The following is a 17,628-nucleotide window of genomic DNA, read 5'->3' on the forward strand; positions in this document are numbered from 1 at the left end:
CTCGTTGTCTCAGATCTTCTTCTTCCCTTTCACTCTCCGTCCCCTCCCCCCGTCTTGTCACCATGGGGAGCAGGGCTTTCAGCTGCTCTGCTCCTCGACTCTGGAATTCCCTACCTCCTGATTTAAGAAATATCTCTATCTTCTCTCTCTTTAAGTCCCAACTCAAAACCCACTTGTTCAAAATAGCTTATCCCACATAACCTCTCCACTCTGCTATTTTAAATTTGTTTATGTTTTATGATTGTGTAAACTCCTTGCTTTTATGTTGCTTTTTACTCTACTGTGTACAGCGGCCTTGAGTGTTTTGAAAGGCGCTTTTAAATAAAATGTATTATTATTATTATTATTATTATTTTGGACGGGGATTTACGACTGATGGTTTCCAGTGTACGTCTCCCCACGCTGCGTGTATTCATTAAAATCAATTGTTTGATCGACCTCTTTTGGACCATCATTATTTTACTCTCGTCCTCAATTCAGAACCCGTAACAGCGGGCAAAATAGAATGGCCCTTGATATGTTGTTGGCAGAGAAAGGGGGGCATGTGCGCTATGTTCGGTGATCAGGGCTGTACTTTCATTCCGAATAACACGGCTCCAGATGGCTCGGTGACCCGAGCTTTAGAGGGGTTGAAAACTCTCTCTAGGACCATGCATGAACACTCGGGAATTGAAAATCCGCTGGAGGGCTGGATGACCTCGGTGTTCGGACAGTGGAAAGGGTTTGTACTTTCGATTATGCTTTCTTTAGCTGTTCTAGTGGGTATTTTTGTCACCTGTGGTTGTTGTCTCATTCCTTGTGCCCAAGGACTGTTGGAGAAGGTGATTACAAAGGCAGTGGACCCAGGGGCGGTGGCGCCGATGTCCATGATGCCATTGATGGATATGGAAGTAGCTGAGTGGGCCGAGGAGTGACACAATACGCAGTATAGTGACCTCTGGTGTGCCAGAGGTCAAGAGAGGGGAATGTGGGGTTAAGGAAAATGTTTTTGTTATCATATAACCAGCAGCATACATATTGTATTAACCAAGTATAGCTTCAGACTATATTAAGAAGCGCAAACATACTGGCAATTTGTAACCCTTGCTAAAGGAATGGTTCACTTTATGTTCACTTTATACACATTGCATCCTGTGCTTTTAAAGGAGTTGTGGCTCGGTCTGCTAATTGAAGGTCAAAAGCTTTTGGCTGGCGTTATGATCAGCTAATCTACTGTGATGTTGACTAAGAGCTGTGGAAGGAATTGCATGCACGCTTACAACACTTTTATACCAGGTTATTCTTTATTATCCTTATCTTTTATTACCATTTATATCCTTATACTAGGCAGACGATTCCATTTTGAGTAGTGACATTTAGGACAGTTTAAGTGAAATATTTATTCAATATGCTACATATGCAGTTTTAGATTGAGACACATACGAGAGCGGCCTCTGTCTGGTTGTGAGCCTTCGTAGGCAAGGTGAGAGGTGAAACCAAGTTCATCTGAGGCTGACATACACACACACACACACCGATACACACACACACACAGTAGTTAGATTCGTTTATAGGTAAGAGTTTAATCATATTTTGCTTGTAACTGCAAGTTGTGCCTGCAAAAAGAGCTGTTTGTGCAGAACGTGAGCCTGATGTTCCAGAGAGATAAGCGAGCGTCCGGGGGTGACAGGAAGACACCTGGGATGGAGACGAGAGATGATGTTCTTTTTAAACTGTGTCAAGAGTCGCTAGCAGATGTTTGTGGTTTTGGATTGACGCATGCATGTATGGTATCTGCTTAATGCAAAGGGGGCGTTGTATTACCCCCAAGGATATAAAACCTTTGTTTCATGTATTGTTAAGAGAGATCAACGCTGATTCTGCAGTGTTTATCTCCCACACGTGTGTTCATTAAATCTTCGTTTGACCTTACCTCTTGGACCAGAGTGGTTATTTTAGATTTCCTCCGGTACCCCTCCTTTAATATTTTGAACCTTAACAGTCTCCCTTTGTGTATCTGAGTTCTTATGCCTTGTTTCTCCCTGCTTGTATTTTATTCCGTGCCTTCCCAGCCCATTATGTCTGTGTTCGCCCCATGTTCTCTCCTCCTCCAGTCCGCGTCTCTGTGTACTTCCTGTTTTATTTCGATAGTCTCCCGTCGGTGTACGTCATGCTGTATTTGCTCTTGCCCTGTCTTACGATTATCAGTGTTCCCCGTGTGCTCCCACGCCCTCGTTATCCTTCCTTGTGTGCGTCTCCCTGTGTTTCCTTGTGAGTTAGCTTTAATATTTCCCAGTTTAGTTTTTGTTTTGCCGTTCTGTAAATGAAGCGTCATTTTGAGCTTAAGTTTTGTTTCCTGTGAGTTTGCATTTGGGTCTTCGCCTGGCTGCAGACAGCCGTTTCATGACAAAAACACTTTCCTGACTAGCATCTCGCTCGTACCTTGAGGCGACTGTTGTGGTTTGGCTTTGTATAAATAAAACTGAATTGAATTGAAAATTGAAATTTTTTAGCCCCAGCTCTTGTCTGATCTGCTGACAGCAACTAACTGTGACTCATGTAAGCTTTCTTATGTTAGAAGCCTAACGTCAGTTCAGGAGTGATCGCTACCGCTGATCATGTTCAATATGGTGGACAGCACTTGAGCAACATGTGTATGATGTCACGTGCAGAACCTCTATAGTTTGTGTCTGTGTGGCACCACCACAGTCTGACAGTCACAAACGTTACAGCTCTACATGAAGCTTTGACTGAAGTTAAATAAGAACACCTCCTCTGTTCCAGCTGCTGTCAGTCCTCATCCTCCTCCTGCTTCCTCTGCTGACCTGCTGTAAACCTTTCATCCTTCCACTGGACTGCAGCGATGTCTATAACCAAGACACCAGTCTAACCAGTGGAGTGTACAGCATCTATTCCATTGGAGCCACGTCTGCTGTCCTGGTAGACTGGAGCTATTTAATCTAATGATAAGCTGATTTTTTTATTGTTGTCATTTTCAAACTTCAGACCATCATGACCCATCCAAAGATGCAGAAGATTCATTTCCTTTGTGTTTTCATTGATTAATTTGGTCTTCAGGCCAAAAATGCACCAAAATCATTACATTTCATTCTCCAGACCAGTGGTTCCCAAACTTTTTTGTTAGGCCCCTCCCTGCCCCCCCACCGGCACAAACACATCCTCCAACCACGCACACCCACCATATTTTGTTTTCAAACTTCATTGCAGATCATTTTACACCTCATACAATGTAAACAATGAAACAAATAAAAATAAACTGCAATAAATTACAGGTATTACAGGTAATACCTGTAATACCTGTAATTTTTAAACCTGTAATTTTTAAATTACAGGTTTAGGTGTACTTTTTTTGTGAGAATATCCAACATTGCTATCAACACATTTTTTAAAAAATGTCTCTCTGTGCAAAATGGGTTTAAAAACATAACAACTGTGGGAGGCTGTTTGTTCGTTGTTGATTTTGATTTGGACAGCCCACCGCGTGCTCCCAATGCAGGGTGAACCAAATTCTGTCGGGGATACCTACCTTGGCACCACCGTTGTGCAGGTGAAGCCAAAGGCAAGATATGCTTCATCATGTGTTCTAGTCTTTAGCTTGGAAGGAAGTTGGTTTGGAAGCATATTTGGCAGTGGTTTATCTTCTGCTTTGCTTTTGTGTGGGAGCCCCACTGCTCTAGACAAGACCTACTCCAGCCAACCTGCAGCATGTTCACTCACCACCAGGGGGCACTTTGATATAGTGTGTATCACATGTTAATATGTATTATCATATGTGTATTATTATTGTATTTACCTTTCTCTATTTTCTAATGATTTTGTGTGTGTGTGTGTGTGTGTGTGTGTGTGTGTGTGTGTAGGTATACTGTGACATGGACTCACAAGGACAGTGGACGGTGAGTATCTGAACTCCCAGCTTCATGTCTGGTTGTCTGAAGTGCTTAGACTGCTTAGTGATGGTATGAGAGCCCAATGAGAATCGATAAGAGAATCAAAATGATCAATTCTTATAAATTCCCATCCCTACTTACTAGGGATGGACGATCCGATATAAAGTATCAGTATGGGTCCAATCCTGAGCTAAATTATTGGATCGGATATCAGGGAGAAATAAAAAATGTAACCCGATCCATTAAGTATCAGGAAAGCACCTCATCAAACCTGCGACGTGGAGTAACCCAGCTCATGACCTTAGCACGTCAGAGCAGTGTGCGTCACGTGATAGAGCATCTGTTGTGTGCGAGACCTCTCGGCGGTCTGGAGTTCACACTGAAATCCTCACTACGTGCTGCCAAACAGGCATTTCATCTACGAGCAAGCGATCCCAGAGAAGTAAAGCAGGTGTGTAAGTTCATCTCTGAATGTTGGTAAAGGGTTCACACGTTAAGCTTAACAACCGATTAATGGAGCTCGGACGTCTGTGTGCTGTCATTGCTAAGTCTGACCGTACAATGTACGGCCTGTGACCTCACATACTGTGGACATTCTGTGAGGTAGTCCAGTATCCACTGGGACATGTGGTGGTCCACTCCCGATAGCTCCAGCTTGTCTCTCAGAAGTCGTGGCTGGATGGTGTTGAAAGCACTGGAGAAATCAAAGAACATGATCCTCACAGTGCTTCCAGGCTTCTCCAGGTGAGTCAGAGCTCGGTGCAGGAGGTAGATGATGGCGTCCTCCACCCCAATGCCAGGCTGGTAAGCAAACTGCAGCGGATCCAATGAAGACCTCACCAGGGGGCGCAGATGGTTTAGAACCAACCTCTCAAGGGTCTTCATCAGATGAGATGTCAGGGCTACCGGCCTGTAGCTGCTGAGGTCCTTGGGATGGGAGGTCTTTGGTACCAGTACCACACAGGAGGTCTTCCACAGCTGTGGTACTTTCCCCAGTGACAGGCTCAGGTTGAACAGATAACCTAGGATGCCACACAGTTCATCTGCGCAGCATCTCAGGAGCCTGGAGCTGACGCCATCTGGACCTGCAGCCTTCCGCACCTTGATCTTGCGAAGCTCGTTCCTCACTTGAAGTGCTGAGATAGAAAGAGTGGATTTTGGGGGAGATCAGGAAAAGGGCCTGAGGGTGCTGTGTTTGGAGTCTGCTGGTTACAGTGTGCAGGACCTCACAGGCTGCTGCAGCGCTAGCAGAGGGCGGGACATACACAGATATCATAATCACGTGTGTAAACTCTCGCGGTAGTTAGTACGGTCTCATGCTAACCGCTAGCAGCTCGATGTCCTTACAGCATAGCGTCTCTTTGATAGATAAATGCCCAGAGTTACACCATCTATCGTTCACAAACACAGCCAGACCCCCTCCTCTCTTCTTACCACTCTCCGTTGTTCTGTCGGCCCGGATCAGATGAAAACCATCCATGTTTACGTGTGAGTCCGGAGTTAGCGCAGTTAGCCACGACTCTGTGAAGCACATCAGGCTGCACTCCCTGTAGCTCCTCTGATGTCGGGTAAGGGCTGCCAGTTCGTCTACTTTATTGGGGAGAGATCTCACATTCCCCATAATAATAGATGGAATCGCTGGCTGGTACCTCCTAACTTTACTGCGACGCCCGATCCCGGCCCGAGTACCGCGTCTCTTCCTCCTCACCTCGCGGGGGATGTTAGCTTGCTCGGCGGTAGGCAGGGTAGAGGAGGCTCCGAGGGCTAACAGCTGATCCCTGCTGTAAACAATGGGAGGTCGGACCTCCACGTGCTCTCCGGACAAAGACGCCGTAAAAAATGTAATAAAGAACACCATTGTCCATAGAATTCTGAGCTCCATTGTGGGGGACAGCAGTCCACAATAGAAAAACAAAAACAATAAACACAAAACAACAGAGAAACATATATTAAAGAGAAAAAAGGACTCGGTCAGGTCGGAGCTGCTGATACTGGCTGCCAGCTTGGAGCGGCGCCGGAAGTATACACCAGTCTCAGGTTAAATGTGATAGAAACAGCTCACACTGACATCCATCTTGATAAAAGATGAGTGTCGTGAAGCCGTGTTTGCATTAATTTGCACTGCTTTCCACTCTGGATGTCTGTTTATGTTAAGCTTTAAGTATAAAAGGGTCCATGTTGCAACCTGTTTTTTTAAGTTGTTGAATATAAACATTATTTTGTGCTGATACTGCATTTCCTTTTTTCAGAACCAAAGAGTTTTTGAAATCTGCATAAAACTGCATTTTAATTTACTTTTTGAATATTACTTACAAACTTAGATTTCCACTTAAAGTTTAAATAAAAACATCAGTATTGCTGAACTGCAAAATATTTTGGATTTATTGTATTTTTTGCATACAAGTATAATAGAAAAGCTTTAGTGTTTTGTTTTCTAAATTTGAGTGCAAGGCTCGCAAAATTTCAAAATCCCTGGTAGCCCTTTGGGCAGGCACTCTTCAGCTTTTGGTAGCCCAAAATAAATTTAAGTAGCCCGAATAAAAAAAGAGAGCAATTTTTTAATGTTTTGTTTCCTTTACAATATTATACATTAAAGTATAATATTGTAACGGAAACAAAAATTAATCAGAAAGTTGTTAAAATACAAATCACAACAACTGTCTAAAAATCACAGTCATCAACTCAAATACTTGATTCTAATTGAACAGATATTTCTATGAACTTGTAAGAACTGTGTAGAACATGAATCAGTCTGTGTCAGATCCTGAATCTGAAATTTCCACTGAAGTCAAGGGTAAGGGGTAAGGGGAACCAAGATCGAGGCCATTTGCTTTTTGAAGTTTGCAAAGACGGCTAAATTTTGACAATGGTAGTTCACTCTTTGCAACATAGTACGCTTTTGAAAGATTTTTCAGGACTTCTGCTTCTGCTTGGTTTATTTTTAGTATGTTTGTTGCAATTGCTGTTTGTTCTGGGAAAGATATTGCAGACTGAGCAATAATGCATTTCTTGCATTTCTCATGGGTTCTGATGGGGTCTTTCTTAAAATTACTGGTCCCAGTTACAGAGGCGCTTGTCGACTCAAATGAAATTAAACTCACAACACACCCGGCAGAACATTATGTTATTTAGCTCGTCATATTCCAGCCACATAAATTCTTTTGTCCATGAAACCAAAAAAGCTGAGCTTTCTTTTTGCCTCATAGTCTGATTTGTCAAAACTTTTCCGTTTTGTGGTCGGCTTTTATTTGGCTGTGCCTTCTTCACCCTGACCTGTCTTATTTGGCTCAGCAGAACTAAATACCTGCGTAAATCCTGCTGCTTTTACACACATACTTACATAACGGTCAGCGATTCTCTGCGCAATCAACCTCTCACATGTTTAAGCTTGCTGTGGGAGATTTCACTTGTCACGTTTGAATAGTAAGCTAATGAGTGATAAGATGATGTCAGAGGAATTGGTGCGCAATTAATCGTCACTCACCAATCAGTGCTGCCGCTCTCTACACACCGTTTGCACGATCGCAAAGTGAAAGTGAAAGCAAAAAACAAGCACAAATTCAAACGCGATTTCAATATGTCACATATTGGCAGTGGCTCATCGATGCCAATGACATAATTACTCAGCTACATTTTCGAAAGAATGCAAAAGCATTGACACATATTTTCCCTTCCTATGATAGCCCGACGGGCAGGGCTGAGATAGATTTTGGTAGCCCGACTGGAAAATTTGCTAGCACCGGGACGTCGGGCTAGCGATTTTGCGAGCCCTGGAGTGTGAGCGTATACAGAATGCAGCGAGATATTAAAAAACTGTTTTATTGATTATAACATAGATTATATTGAATTCATTTCGGTATCAGCAGATATCCAAATTTAAGATATCGGTATCGGACATAAAAAAGTGGTATCATGCCATCTCTACTACTTACCTGTGCACAGTGTTTGGAGTCTGGGATGAAGCCGGAGTAGCTGGAGAGAAAGTGAAGAACATGGATTAAAACCAGGACCGTCTTGCTGTGAGGCGACAGTCCTAATGACCACTCCATCATGCCTTCAGTCTCTCATTTCATACTAAATATTTACTGATTCAGTTTTTTTAATTGATGTTTTTAACCCTAACCCCACTACACTATAAATATACATCGGCTAAACTTAATCAAAAAACAAAGGTAACAGTTTGCATTGATGTTTTTCAGTAATTTCAACTCACAATGCAGGAACTCCAGCAACACTTGAGGGAAGATGAACAACTTTAATAATTGACCAACGCGTTTCAGCTTGTGGCCTTCATCAGGGTCATAGTAAAACATTGTAGAGAATTGCTTAAATACAAGATAGGAAACAGAAAAAAATTCAAATTAACCAGTCAAAACTTCATAGATAGATCAGCTAACATATAATAGGTAGGTATTGGTTATTTGGTTAAGTCACGCCCAAGTAAATGCTGAACTAGATCATTAATGATGAGGAGGGGGGGAGGTGACATAACCGCCACCTGTCTGAAAATAACACATGCATGAATTGCATAAGACGGATACTATAAATATACACACAAATTTAAAAAAGGGGGGGGGGGTGGGCAAAGGGCAGTATTTAATAGTAAAAGCACGTATGAATTAAAAAACAAGATTACATCATCACATGGGAACACATTTGTTAAAAGGTCCTTATTTATGTCTCTAAAATGTAAAATCTCTCCCACAGTTTTTATGTTAAAAACACACTTAATATTTTCCTTACTAACCTCATGGATCATTCTTTAGAGTTTAGTAACCACCTTCCTGCCTCCTCCCCAGGTGTTCCAGAGGAGGTTGGACGGCTCGGTGAACTTCTACAGACCCTGGGATCAGTACAAGACGGGCTTTGGTAACGCTGCTGGAGAGTACTGGCTCGGTGAGGAATGGGTGCTGTTTATCAGTCATTAAGTTCTCTGTTCATAAAGTAGAACCTCTTATGGGACTTCAGGGGTAGAATCATAACCATAAAGACTTGATCAATGACTTTCTAAATGTTTATGATTCTCTCTAGTCTTGGAAAATGTTTTCTACCTGACGCAGAGAAAAAGGTACGAGCTGATGGTCGACATGGAAGATTTTGATGGAAACAAAGTGTTTGCTCGTTACTCCTCGTTCTCCATCGATGGAGAGTCTGACGGCTACAGGCTGAATGTGTCTGGATTCACTGATGGAGGGGCAGGTGGGTGAATACATATTTAAGTAAGTTTAAAGTGACATTTTGTGCTGGATTCTTGTGGAGAGTCAGCAGGTCATGAATCAGTGCCTGGAGAAAGGAGCTCAAATACAGGAGGCTGGTCCAAAAATAGTCCACTGAGAACACTCCCAGTACACCTGCTGATCAGTCTGACTGGGATTAAAGGTAATGTTGGGATTGTTCATCTGTGTCTCTGCGGGAGATGCCCTGAATTTTCACAACCAACAGAAATTCACTACGTTTGACAGAAACCAGGACAGCTCGTCAGGGAACTGTGCAAAAACATATCTGGGGGCGTTCTGGTACAACAGCTGTCACCATGCAAATCCTAACGGGGTTTATCGTTGGGGGGCTGATGGTACTATCTTTGCTGTTGGTGTGGCCTGGCACCAGTGGAAGGGTCATGATTACTCTCTGAAGACCATCAGCATGAAGATCCGCCCTCTGCAGTAAATCTGCAGAACAAACAAATCTGTGACATGAATATTTAACAACAGCAGTCAAAAAGTGTGCAAAGCAGCAATCAAAGCAAAGGATGGCTAAACTTTGATTATGAGAGAGAGAAAGATTAGTGATCTTTTTCTTTTTCTTTAAATCTGTTTATGTCCTGTAATGTTACATGATGTGATTTCCTCTGGATTGTTGTTATCAATAAAGCTGCACCAAAAAATTCGACTTTCTCTTTCTTAAGCCCCTCCTCTCTCTCTGAGGTTTTCCACCACTCCATCCCAGCAGACACTCAGTAAGAAGCAGGATCTGTTTTCCTACCATCAGCTGTACTCGAGCTTTATTACAAGACTGAAATAATCTCTTTGTTTCTGCTCTCAGACTGAACCAGCTGCTGTTCCTCGCTGCCTGAAGGTAAGAAATCTTTGGAATAGCAGCATTAGAGAGTGAATTGATGGTTCCTAATGTGAGGACACAGTGTTTATGGGAAGGCTGAGTCATTAAACAGGGTGTGGCTCTGCAGCACAGAGTGGGCTCAGAGTAACATGATATAAAGACACTCAGCACTTATATCATGTGTCTCCACAGACTCGCTCACACATGCTCATATATTACAGATTCTATGTGGATGTGACACTGCTGCATAATTAAGTCATTATGTTAACCGGTGATCTTTGGTTACTGATAAATCCTTCAATATGGAGCAGGAAAAATGATTTTCCTGTTACAGGTAAAACAATGAAAGCGATGGAGACGCACAAATTAGAGAAATTTAATTTGGTATCAGTGTAACTGGACACTTTCCCAACATGCTGCTATTAAAATACTAATTAGTGATTTAAGAAGCAAATTCTTATTAGCAGGTGATTCTCAAAGGCAGGTGTCAGCTATTTATAAATATAGAGAGAGCTCATATTGATTTTAGATGATCTTTGTGCAATATTCCTAAATGTAATTTTAATTAAGAGTTTTAATATCCATCAGGACAAAACTGATGATATTCTTACTCAGGATTTTCTTTCCCTCCTGGATATATTTGATCTTTCTTATTTTATGACTTTCCCACCTTCAGTAAAGGCCACATCCTGGATTTAGTGCTGTTTCATCTTTGAATTTTAATGCTGTGGAGTTCCCCAGCTCATAAGCTTTTGTTATTTAACATTATACTGGAATTGTCAAAATCTCACCTACAGCATCTGTTTCCTTCTAGAACCTCAAACTCGTCTGTTAGCATCATGTACCCTTCCTCTTCCACTGCTGACCTGGTAAATCCCCATAACTTATGACTCGTGTCCATTCAGCACTCTGGCTCCCCTTAAAACTCACACTGTCAGCTGTTCCTGTCAGTGGTGAGGAGAAACACACAGATTATTGAATAGATGCACCCGTGTAGCGTGCTGGCTAGACCCAGCAAGATCTGGGTAGGTAGAGGCATGCAATATACGACTATTAGGGACACAGTAAGAAAAATTATGATGATTTTGAGAATAAAGTCAAAATGTGCGCTCAAAATGCCATGAATACATGAGTTAGTGATATCAAACTTCAGAGTCAGTTTTAGTTAGAAGGCAACTATTTCTCTGTTAGCAATTAAACACAGTGTGGTGATCAGTATGAGGACACTGAAGAGATCGTGCAGAAAGGTAAGTAAAAAACACACAAACTTGGAAGAGCTGGCTGGATGTGTACGAAATGAAATGGCTGTCAATGGATGGATGCAAGTAGTAGGTTTTTGATAGGGGCAAACAATAAATATAAGAGTAAGAAAATAAATATTGTGGAGGTAAACACAGACCACACGAGAGCTCTCGATTAACACTCCTCGTTTATTCTCATCACCACACAATTGAAGACTTTTCCCTCCAAAACACAGCACTTCCTGAGAACTGGGTGTGAATGGAGCCCTCCAATGGTCCACCACAATATACACTTTAGGACCAGGGGTAAAGGGGTCAATAACAATTTAAAATTTACAGTTTTAAGATTTAAAGTCTCACACACAACCTGTCGAAGGGGGAGGGGGTGCGGCTGGTTCCAGATAGAGCACATTTCATTCATAATGTTGTAAATCAGGGGCGTTTTTAGCCCATTTTTGGGGGTGCTTCAGCAAAGCACCCCCAAATATTTCTTACTTTTTTGACAATATTTGCTGTTTGTGTGACACACTACTAAAAATATACAGTACTTGGTTGAGACGTAACATTTTAACAACAAAAGTATAGATAACCCCCCCCCCTCCCAAAATGGTTTGTTCCAGCTCGCCTCTCCCCTGCTCTAGCGCCCTTTCTGCCAGAGCGATGGTGGCTGAGACGCAGCGGAGCGGAGGTGTGAGTGCCTGGCTTAAAACAGGACATGTTAGCTGCATTTAACCTTCAGTTACTCTTTATATAGTTAGGTAGGAGTCAGGCCATGTTTCATTTTAGCTGAAAAACATTACACCAGGTAACCTGCAGTGTTGAAAACGTGTTTTCCAACAATGTTTGCTACCCTACAATCCGTCCTACTCTGTAGTAAAATCAGCGACATTTGAACGTCCTGTTGCTCCCATTGAAATTTATACAGCCTTTTTAAACCTAAAACTTAAAATTGTCCGTAGCCTGCTGTTGTTGCCACTGTCCTGTTTGAAATGGAACGAGAGAAGCTGCATGTCATATGTGCATGTGCCGATATTAAACCCAAGGTACTAACTAGCTAATTGACTGGATGCCAATTAACTTTATAACTCTTGTTGTCTCTCTCTCTCTTTCTGTGTGTGTGTGTGTGTGTGTGTGTGTGTGTGTGTGTGTGTAGGTGTGTGTACAGAGAGACAGCCAGGTTCATAATGGATATAAGGAAGTTTTTTCAAAAAAAGGAGCCACATTCAGGTAAAAGTGTATTTGCCTTTTGGTTGAAAGTACACTGAGAGAGGACTTTTTTATTAGTGATCTTAATAGTATTTTTTTTCATATCAATGTAATTTTTTCATCTAATTGAATACAATCTATTTGTGTATGATTGTCAGTCCAAAGAGGGAGAGAGGAAAGAGGGGAGGGTGAGGAGAAAGTACAAGGTCAGGAAGAACCAGGTAAGGAAACAGACAGGGAATAGTGACAGGCAAAACAGAAAGTGTTAACCTTCTTGAGAGAGTTGACCACCAAAAGTGATTTGCCAACCTCCAGGTGAGGCGACATAGGTTAAAATAAAAGAAAAAATCTGCCATAGAGCCATAGTAGTAGCTGCAGTAAAGATCTTTTTATACATAGTATACATTGTACCCTAGGCAAAGTTTCCTCCATTTTTACAATTTTTTTAATTAATATTTTGTACATTTGTACATTTTAAGGATTTTTCGTATTTTTGGAGTGTATTTTTTATGTATCTGTATTATATTATACATACACAATAAAAGTGAATCTCTGTCCAAAAAATACACTCAGTTTACTTTTTACTCACTATGAGCATCATTAACAAATTTCCCCGCGTGGGACTAATAAAGGTTATCTTATCTTATCTTATTCATTATTCTCCCCCAGTAATTAAGGTTAGGATATGTATTTTCTTTATTCCAATCCATTATTCTGTTGCAGCATTTAAATAACCTTTATCGGATTTGATGGTTTTGTTACAGACGTTTCAAAAAAATATTTTGCTTTTCTTTCACAAATGTGGAGATTAAATTGTGTTAAAATGTACAAAACAGTGTTGTCATGTTTTGTGACGAGGACCCAGGCACAGAGAGACTTGATCAATTTAAGAATCTTATGTGTTTTGAAATATTTTGAAATTATGATGATTGATAACGGAGATGAAGACAACAGACGACGAGGACAGGGAGGAACAGGGGTTTAAATGTGTCAGAATTCCTGGGTCATTGACCCAGCGTTTTCAGTTCATGTTCACTGTTTTTTTCACATGTTCCATTTCTTGTTTCATTATGTTCAGCCGTGTACTCACCTGTGTCCAATTATAGTCATCATTCAGTCTGTGTATTTAAGTTCCTCAGTTTTACCAGTTCTGTCGTGTCATTGTCGCTGTTAGGTTGTCGTATGTTCAGTTCCGTCAGTCAGCCAGTCAGCCATTTCCTGCTTCAGTTCTGTTCGTTCTTTTCGTTCTGCAATAAACACCAGCCTTCACCCACCTGTGAGTCCCTAGTTTTTCTCTCTGCTCCCTCTGAGCTGGGATTTATTAAAGACATAGTGGTGGCAGAAGGGCCAGAATAATCTCTGATAAATCTGTTGTCACAGTTCCTGGGTACGCAAACCCTAGGTCTGCTTATTCTAAGACTGTTTTATCTAAGCCTGCTTCTTCGCCTACCTGTCAGCCTGTTCCGGTTTCATCAGCCCAGGCCACTGTTAAAAATACTCATGCACCTAAACCTGTCAGTATCACTCACCCAGTCGTTATTTCCACCCCTATCAGTCAGCTAACACCCACACCTGTGCCAGCTCCCAGAATGAGGGCAGCTGTGACCCAGTCCACTCCTGCACCTGTTCATGTTCCTCGGGTGGGTGTGACTGGTGTCCAGCCACCTCCCGTGCCTGTCCCAGTGCCCTGGCTAAGGGCAGCCAGAACTCAGCCTGACCTCCCTAGAGTCTTGGAAGAGCTAGCCTCTCCACCTGTAAGTCTACCACTTCATCCACCTCCTAATCCAGCCTTTCACGCACTAGCACTATCCCCAGTCAGGCTAGCTGATCTGTTTCCAGCTCAAGCACCAGATTTACCAGCCCAGGCTGCAGCACTGTCACCATCTTTAGCTCTGCCAGTAGCTCCGCCAACCTCTGCTCATCCATTAGCTTCCCCAGTCCAGTCAGTTCACTCGCCTGCTGTTCAGCTTCCAGTCCAGTCACTTGTAGCCCAGTCTCCTGTCCTCCAGTCGCCCGTAGCCCAGTCTCCTGTCCTCCAGTCCCCTGTAGCCCAGTCTCCTGTCCTCCAGTCGCCCTTAGCCCAGTCTCCTGTCCTCCAGTCGCCCGTAGCCCAGTCTCCTGTCCTCCAGTCGCCGTAGCCCAGTCTCCTGTCCTCCAGTCCCCTGTAGCCCAGTCTCCTGTTCTCCAGTCCCCTGTAGCCCAGTCTCCTCCTGTCCAGTCAGTCCAGTCTCCTCCTCTCCAGTCTCCTCCGGCCCAGCCAGTCCAGTCCCCTCCTGTCCCCCAGTCACCTGTCCTCCGGCCAGTCCAGTCTGTCGTCCAGTCTCCTATAGTCCAGTCAGTTCAGTCTGTAGTCCAGTCTCCCTTAGTTCAATCACCCGTTGCCCAATCTTCTATCCAGTCTCTGGCCCAGTCACTCATTTGTCCTCCTGTTCGGCTCCCACGGTGTCGTCTGCGGCTGCTGCTCCGCGGTAGCTTCCTCATCCACGTCCAATTCAGCGTCAGCGGCCACCTTCAACTGTGCCTGTTTGGACTCTGACAACCCCTAACCCCCTGACCAAATGCACCAAGAAGACAGTCAGAGAGAACTCGGGACAACTGGAGACATTAAGAATGCAGGGACTGACAGAGACAGGGAAGAAGTCTCATCGTGACGAGTAAAGTTTATCTTGCTTGGCTGGGCAGCTCTCTGCGTGCTCAGCACCCCCAAAGCTCTGATCCTAGAATCGCCCCTGTTGTAAATCCAAGCCCATTATGTATTCATGATCTGAATCCTGGGTTTAATCCCAGAAATAAACCCTAGACAAAGGGAATCTGTGAACTAAGGTGTAGGTCTATTAGGTTATGTTGTGGTGATTCTCGGGTTGGGGGATTTGTGTTCATACTGGAGTGCAAAATTAAAACCAATGGAAGATGGACAAGAAAAGTTCAAAAGCTCACAGGTAAGCAGATGTGTCATTGGATCATGGCAGGTCATCCTGAAACAATCAGAATCAGAATACTTTATTAATCCCTAAGGAAATTATGTGGGTTACAGTTGCTCCAAGAGGAAAATTGCAAAAATAGTAACAGACTAAACTCCAAACAATACATTATGTTACAGATTTTACACATTTAAGGGGGGGATTCACCCGGGGCACCAAACAGGCTAGGGCCACCACTGCAGCTGAGTGTCATGGTCACTAATGTCACGTAACTTTGCCAACCTTTGGCCAAAAATAAAGTTTTCATGTTCTTTGTTGTGGAACATTTGTATCACTACATAAATCATTGGGATAAAACTCAGTACTTATTTTCAGAGGTTTACTTTTCAGTCGTCCCACTTGGGCCTTCCACCATTAAAAAATGATCCACCACCACACTTCCACATTGGTCTGTTAAGTTATTGTGTCCCCAGAAACACTTCTGTTTTCTTTCTGATTTTATCTTGTATAATTTATTTGCTTTTAGTTTTTGCAGCATGCTTTCTATTTCCATTTTCTTTTTTTCTATTTTCTTTTCTTTTCGTTTCTATTTCCATTGTGTTTTCTGTGCTTTTGCCATGTTTTTCTGTTTGCTGGTGTTTTCTTAAGTTCTAGTCTGTTTGATCTCTCAGAGTAGAAAGTACAGATATTTGGTTAAAAATGTAGGAGCAAATGCAGTACAAGTACCTGGTGGAGCGCAGGAGGTGGAGCAGGTTACCTACCAATCGGAAGGTTGGTGGTTTGATCCTCTTGTGCCCATTGAATGGTTCAGTCTCACAGCTCTCATTCAGTCTCATTCTCTGATATTTCAGTGGAAATGTTCTTAACCTGTGCAAAAATAAAACAATTCCTGAAACATACATACAGGCCAGTTTTCTTTCCAGCACTGAGCAAAGGTTAGTGAATTAGAGTCAGTCATTCTGTGGTCTTGCTTATACTCAGGCGTCCCCTTTCTTTTTTTGTGAACCTCTGTGGAGATTTTACATTGCACTGATTTTACATCAACTACACATGAGGGACTTTAACTTGCACATTCAGTAATGCAGTTAAGAATTAATGCAGTTTTGCTTTGTGTCAGCAAATTGTGTGAAAGTAGCGACTGTGACCAGTTTTATATGAACTACTATAGAGAAAGGTTGGGTCTGACGTTTGTGGTCATTGAATTATTCACTTTCATAAAATTGCTGCCTACATTGTTGGCAAGTATCCATAATTCTCTAAACAGAAAAGTGTGGAAGTCAAAATATCACCTAATCCAAACTGCAGCACAGTGATGTGGGGAGTAGTGATACTGCATCACAGTAAGAAGGTCCTGGACTCAAATCTACACTGTTGGCTGTAGCATGTTTAGCAAAAGTAAACATGGTGTACATGAGACGAGGTACTATCAAAATAAAACAGGAAGTAACTGATACCAAGATCAGGACTAATACATACATTTGTACTGTCATCAAAGTAACAGACAGAAGAAAACAGAAATACTTTTCTATTTTTGCATTTTGTTTGAATAGAAAAAAAAAAGTTGAATCTCATCTTTAACTTGTGTGTTTGGGTTTAGGAGCCATGGCCTCAGATATCATAGAAGTGGCTGCTCTGGGTCGACCTTTCACCTTAGGGATGCTCTACGATGCTCGGAGAGACAAACTGATCCCAGGTAAATGTCAACTGTCCAAACTTACCAAACCAGTCTTTGTTTTTCTGACAGATTCAGATTGTATTCAGATTTCATAGAAACCTTAACTTCCCACATAATTATTATTTTATATATTGTTTGTACAGATATTATTATGAGTTATTATTAGTTATTGCTGACATTAACCGAAAGCTCAGACAGGACCACTCGAGCTACAACCCGAGGAGACTTGTTTACACCCCACAGACGGACAGCATGTGGGCAGAACGTCCTCTCTGTCCAGGGCGGCCGTCTGTGGAACAGTCTTCCTCAACCCATTAGAAAATGCTCGACATTCAATTTGTTTAAGGCACAGGTTAAAAACTGGTTATGGACAAATCAAGTGTGTGATCATGTATAAGTTGTATAGTTTTATTGTTTTATTTGGGAACAGAATGGTGTGTATGTGTGAGTTTGGTGATGGAGTTTTTATTATGAATGAATGATGATTTTTTTTATGAATTATTATGTCTATTTTTTTATGTTTTATGGACAACAGATGGAAATTAGCCCTTGGCTATAATCTGGTATGTTTACATTCATGTAATTTTTTTTACATGTATGTTCATTAACATGCACTGTCCTAAATAAAATTAAAACAAACA

General features: G+C 42.2%; 2 protein-coding genes across 2 annotated transcripts in view; both read left to right on the forward strand.

The window, feature by feature from the left end:
• The first annotated feature begins 650 nt into the window (after nt 1-650).
• Nucleotides 651-9,554, forward strand: LOC100691733 (microfibril-associated glycoprotein 4-like). Its single transcript, XM_025909943.1, has 8 exons — nt 651-721; nt 808-890; nt 1,458-1,462; nt 2,764-2,919; nt 3,858-3,893; nt 8,687-8,807; nt 8,919-9,086; nt 9,304-9,554. The coding sequence occupies exons 1-8, from the start codon at nt 651-653 to the stop codon at nt 9,552-9,554; spliced, it is 891 nt and encodes a 296-aa protein (XP_025765728.1).
• Nucleotides 9,555-9,787: 233 nt separating this feature from the next.
• Nucleotides 9,788-17,628, forward strand: part of LOC100692003 (neoverrucotoxin subunit alpha-like) — a 30,870-nt gene continuing 23,029 nt past the window's right edge. The window contains exons 1-3 of the mRNA XM_025909907.1: nt 9,788-9,843; nt 9,930-9,962; nt 16,910-17,005. Of these exons, the coding sequence (XP_025765692.1) occupies nt 16,915-17,005 (91 nt within the window). The 5' untranslated portion in view covers nt 9,788-9,843; nt 9,930-9,962; nt 16,910-16,914. The remainder of the gene's footprint in view (nt 9,844-9,929; nt 9,963-16,909; nt 17,006-17,628) is intronic.

This window comes from Oreochromis niloticus, linkage group LG8, assembly GCF_001858045.2.
Source record: "Oreochromis niloticus isolate F11D_XX linkage group LG8, O_niloticus_UMD_NMBU, whole genome shotgun sequence".
Taxonomy (NCBI): domain Eukaryota; kingdom Metazoa; phylum Chordata; class Actinopteri; order Cichliformes; family Cichlidae; genus Oreochromis; species Oreochromis niloticus.